Raw genomic sequence first — 5,463 nt, 5'->3', positions numbered from 1 at the left:
GCCTGAAAGCAGGCCTCTTGGGCTGAAGCTCATGGCTACCAGTGGCATCCATCCATTTTCACACCACCTTGGTACTCGTAGAGGGAGGAGCCTCCTTCTCTACCATGAATCACTGGTCCTGTGTTTTTGCTTGTCAGATTTACAGGCGTTTAGTTACAGTTCCTGAGATCAAGAAGGGATGGCTCTGTGAGAGGGTTTGGTCAGCCACTTGAACACTAGGGAGACTGGGGAGTCTCCTTATGATGGAAGAAGAAAGTGAAACAGTGCAGAAGCCAGAGCTCCAGGGGAGAAAGAAAATGGAAGAAAATCCAAGCGTGGACCTGTCTGAAGGTAAGTGAATCGTCTATCTACTAGGAAAACCCCTTTCAGCAGGGTTTATAAGGAAATATAACAGGAAATATAAGCAAAATAAAATAATGCCTTCTTTTCCAGACCAAGAAAAGCAAGTGGATTTGTTGGTTGTTTTTTGGGGTTTTTTTGAAGGGTGGAAGATTAACAAGTTACTGTCAGATTTGTATTCCCAGCTGCAACAGATTAAGACTCTGCATCTAGGATGGCAGCACAAGGAAAGATAAAGATGGAGCTCCAGACTGGGAGAGCTTTCTTCCCTGCATCCTAGTGCTTGCTATCTACAGATGTATCTACAGATGTACATTTGTATATACAAATCAGTTTTCCACCAGCTATGAATGGGAAAAGCAAGGAGGAGGCAGAGCAAGGCTGTACAGGAAGAAAAAGGGTGTGTCTTCCAAGGGAGCCAATGCTTGGAGACTGCTCTGTCATCACCTTACTTGTGGGAGGTGTTGAGCAATTGCATCTGCATCACTTGTGATTTCCTCTCCTTTCCTTTACCTGTCTTGATCTCAACTCATGAGTTTTCTCACTTGCGGTCACCCTCTTCTCTCCCCCACCTCATAGTGGGTAGATGTTTCTGAAAAGCAAGAATCAGGACCTTTACAGGGTGGTGGTAAAGCACTGTGTTTTCTTGATTTCTCTTATGGATACATGATGTTAAATCTGATCCCAACAGCTAGGCCAGCCCAAGGTGAGATGGAGAGCGCAGCAGAGCATCCTGCATACCAAGAGCCTATTCAAGGAACACTTGAGCACCAAGTAACAAGCAGGTGGCCTGAGACCTCCTGCAAACCAGAGGAAGACTCTTTGCTGTGTAAGTCACCAACTGCTGATGGAGGAGAGACATCACTGTCAGATTTAGCTGGCTTAAGAGTAGAGAAGGAAACTGAAGTATCACTGAAAGAATCTGTGAAGACAAGAGATGATGTCTCAGAAAGATCCCAGGAGAAAAATGACTTGGACGAAGGTGAGTCTTTCCCTTCTCTGTGCACAGCACTTTTAAAATGGTGATAACCTGGGCCTTTGCTTAGAAAAGGCAGAACAGGAGAAAGGGTTATTTTTCTTCTACTGAAAGAGTCTAAGCATAGGTCTATGAATTTTATGCCCTACAGCCATGCTGGCCCATGATAAAACGGACAGCAAAGGAGAAAGTCCCGTCCACCCAGAAACACAGGAGGATCAGGAGCCAAGCAAACAAGGGGAAGGCCCTGTCCACCCAGAAACACAGGAGGATCAGGAGCCAAGCAAGCAAGGAGAAAGCCCTGTCCACCCAGAAACACAGGAGGATCAGGAGCCAAGCAAGCAAGGAGAAAGCCCTGTCCACCCAGAACACAGGAGGATCAGGAGCCAAGCAAGCAAGGAGAAAGCCCTGTCCACCCAGAAACACAGGAGGATCAGGAGCCAAGCAAGCAAGGAGAAAGCCCTGTCCACCCAGAAACACAGGAGGATCAGGAGCCAAGCAAGCAAGGAGAAAGCCCTGTCCACCCAGAAACACAGGAGGATCAGGAGCCAAGCAAGCAAGGAGAAAGTCCTGTCCACCCAGAAACACAGGAGGATCAGGAGCCAAGCAAGCAAGGAGAAAGTCCTGTCCACCCAGAAACACAGGAGGATCAGGAGCCAAGCAAGCAAGGAGAAAGTCCTGTCCACCCAGAAACACAGGAGGATCAGGAGCCAAGCAAGCAAGGAGAAAGCCCTGTCCACCCAGAAACACAGGAGGATCAGGAGCCAAGCAAGCAAGGGGAAAGTCCTGTCCACCCAGAAACACAGGAGGATCAGGAGCCAAGCAAACAAGGGGAAAGCCCTGTCCACCCAGAAACACAGGAGGATCAGGAGCCAAGCAAGCAAGGAGAAAGTCCTGTCCACCCAGAAACACAGGAGGATCAGGAGCCAAGCAAGCAAGGAGAAAGTCCTGTCCACCCAGAAACACAGGAGGATCAGGAGCCAAGCAAACAAGGAGAAAGCCCTGTCCACCCAGAAACACAGGAGGATCAGGAGCCAAGCAAGCAAGGAGAAAGCCCTGTCCACCCAGAAACACAGGAGGATCAGGAGCCAAGCAAGCAAGGAGAAAGCCCTGTCCACCCAGAAACACAGGAGGATCAGGAGCCAAGCAAGCAAGGAGAAAGTCCTGTCCACCCAGAAACACAGGAGGATCAGGAGCCAAGCAAGCAAGGGGAAAGCCCTGACACAGCAGAAGAAGATGCTTCATCAAGAAGCAAGAGCTCTGACAGTAAAGTGACACATTTAGATGTGACTGCCAGAGAAGATGCCACCAAGGATCACTTGGCAGAGAAGAGCATCAGTGCCTCTGTCCTATATTGGGAGCATATAGAGCAAACAACACAGGAGAGTGGGTCCCAGGGCATGTTAAGGAACAGACATGGAACCAAAGGTGAGCTGATGCCTGCATGCTGCTGCTCTTCCACCATGCACATGCCTAGATCTTCCACAGGTGTTATGGTATGATGAGCTCTCTAATGTCTGTTGGCAGTTTTCCAGAGTTAAGCAGGGAAAGAAGTACAAGAAATTAGCTGTCCTCTCTTTCTCTCTCCTTTGGCTACTACCCTGCTTTGAAAGGCATGAAACCACACTGCACTCTGCATTGTCTTTCTCCTTCCCCTGCCCAAAAAGCAGAGAGAGCTGCTCTCAAAGCAGAGACTCAAAGCAGTATTAACCCAAAGATGTATTCACTTCTAGCTCCTTCCCTCAGCTGGGAGCTCCTGGCAGCTCTGTTGCTTTTCTTACTCCAGCTCAATTTCCAACTCAAGTTCCCTCAACAGCAAGTGGCATGTTTTTTTCTCTAGGGCACACAACCCCAAATCCAGAGGCTCAGTCCTGCTTGCAGAATGTCACCACCCAAAACACAGACCAGGAGAAGGCCAAAAAGTTCCTCCTGTGGAAAGGTGAGGAAAAGAAGCTTCCCATGCGTGTTATTCATCGACCAGAAGGCACTCATTCTCCAGGATCAAGTAATGAAGCATATTTAATTGTTCTTCTCTCTCAGGATCCTTCACAGCCTCTTGTGAGGGTTTGAGGGAAAAATTATCCCCTTAAAAATAGGCTCAGTTTGAGCCTGTTTTGCAGGAAGCACCCTGGGAGGTCTGATTGTCTCCTATGCTGATGGTCCCCCTTCCCAGTCCTCCTCTGTGTCATGGAGCCCCAAGCAAGAACCATGATACTGATGTGCACCAGATATGTCTCCTGGTAGAAAGAGACCCTGCTTTGCTAGCACTTGTGTCTGGACCTCACTGTCCTCGTTTTCTGGGCAGAAGCACGGTAGCCCAGCGTAGCTAGAAGGGAGACAGTGAACACAACATTTTAACTGGGTCAAACACCTCCATGGGAGGATGCTCTGAACAGTCATACACCTTAAATAAAACAGAGAAGGAGGGAAGAGAAGAAATCTTGTGGCCAGCTGTGATTTCCTCAGGAAATGTTGCACCACAAAGCTGTAGCCTTGCCTCCATCTCTGGAGCTGTAGCCCCCTCGTCTGGTGTGTAGGAGTATGGGTCTTGCAACGTGGAGTAAGCAGCCTACTCACTGTTCTTTGGTGCCCAGAGAACGTGCCAACCTGAACCACTTGCCTAGCACAGAGGGAAAGGTCTGGGAGGGGAAAACAAGCCTCTGTAGCTACTTTCCAGCATATCACTTGAAACTGATTTCTGTTCCCTGTCTTGGGTCTCTCCCGCTTTGAACAGGGCTCGTTATCGTGAGCTTCGTGTTGGTCTGCTGCTTATACAGCTTCTGCAACCTGACCTCCGAGGCCCAGCAAGCCTCTAGGAACCCCACTGTGGAGGCATTCCTGTCTCAGTTCAGCCAGCTGCCAGAGAGGTTTCCGGGTCAGAGTCCTGAGCTATGGCTTCGCGGACGCAGGTTCCTGCAGAAGCACCTCAATGCATCCTACAACATGCAGCCAGCCATCATCATCTTCACAGCTGCCCGCAAGGGAGAGCAGACCTTGCAATGTCTTAGTGCCCATGTGGCCAACACCTACTCAGCTGCCCTGTGTTCCAAGATGGTCCAGATCAATGGCAAGGATAAATCCAGGCTCCAGAGTGACCAGGCCAAGCTGGAGGTGGACTCGGAGCTGAGCTCAGCTTTCCAGGCTGGTGACCGTGCTGCAGTGATACACCACTTCGAGCTGTTGCCAGCAGAGTCCACCCTCATCTTCTACAAGTACTGTGATCATGAAAGTGCTGCTTTCAAGAATGTGGCCCTGCTGCTGACCGTGCTGCTGGAGGAGGAGATGCTGGAGACCAACATCAGCCTCAAGCAGGTGGAAGAGAGGGTCCGTGACTTCCTCTGGGCCAAGTTCACCAACACCAGGGCCTCCGGCTCCTACAACCACATGGATTCTGACAAACTGAGTGGGCTATGGAGCCGCATATCCCACTTGGTCCTCCCAATTCACCCAGTGCAGGCCATTGAGAAGGGGGGATGCCATGTCAACACTATGTCAACCCAGGAACAAAAGCTGCCAGAGCTCTGAGGAGGGTTGGAAAGATGGTCCTGGCTGACTCCAGTGCAGGAGGAGGCTGCTGTTTCTTTTCAGTTTGTTTCTCTGCCTTCCTGGGAAGACTCTGACAAGTTGATCCAGGCCATTTGGCCAGCTGGGTTCTGGAGATGATAGATGACATGCTTCCTTCTGGCAGAGGGAAAGAATGGAAAATGTAGACTGCTAATTGCACAGGAAGACATCACTGTGTGGGGAGGCAGGAGAGAAAACAGAACTTTGCAGGTAGCATTTCTGTCATCAGGAAACACATAGTAAATGTACAAAACACCACAAAGATACTTCCTTTGGTAGCTCTTTCATTTCTCCCTGCCTCTCAGTTTGCTAACATCACATACATCAGTCTCCTAATGTACTTTATCTAGAGGGTTTCTCTCTCTTTTCAGAGAGCCTAGAATACAGAAGGTCACATTCTCCAAAGCCCAACATTTTGAAGGCATGCTTCAAAAACAAAGCCAGTTTGTAGTCAAGGGTTTGACCTGAATAAGAGTCCCACTTGCACAGACTGAATGACACCCAGCAAAGACCAGATCCTAAATATACGATGTTCAAACAAAGCTGCTATTCAGAAATCCCTTAAACATGAATTACAAGAAATT

The 5,463-nt window shown here is 49.2% G+C and overlaps 1 protein-coding gene across 1 annotated transcript; it reads left to right on the top strand.

The window, feature by feature from the left end:
* Positions 1–296: 296 nt before the first annotated feature.
* On the top strand, positions 297–4,840 carry TOR1AIP2 (torsin 1A interacting protein 2). Its single transcript, XM_054384533.1, has 6 exons — positions 297–330; positions 1,031–1,321; positions 1,467–1,652; positions 1,736–2,743; positions 3,156–3,320; positions 4,050–4,840. The coding sequence occupies exons 1-6, from the start codon at positions 297–299 to the stop codon at positions 4,838–4,840; spliced, it is 2,475 nt and encodes an 824-aa protein (XP_054240508.1).
* The last annotated feature ends 623 nt before the right edge of the window (positions 4,841–5,463 follow it).

Source organism: Indicator indicator, chromosome 10 (assembly GCF_027791375.1).
Source record: "Indicator indicator isolate 239-I01 chromosome 10, UM_Iind_1.1, whole genome shotgun sequence".
NCBI classification, from domain to species: Eukaryota; Metazoa; Chordata; class Aves; order Piciformes; family Indicatoridae; genus Indicator; species Indicator indicator.
Note: the sequence above shows the minus strand (reverse complement) of the source record. Positions and strands in the feature narration are given on the sequence as shown.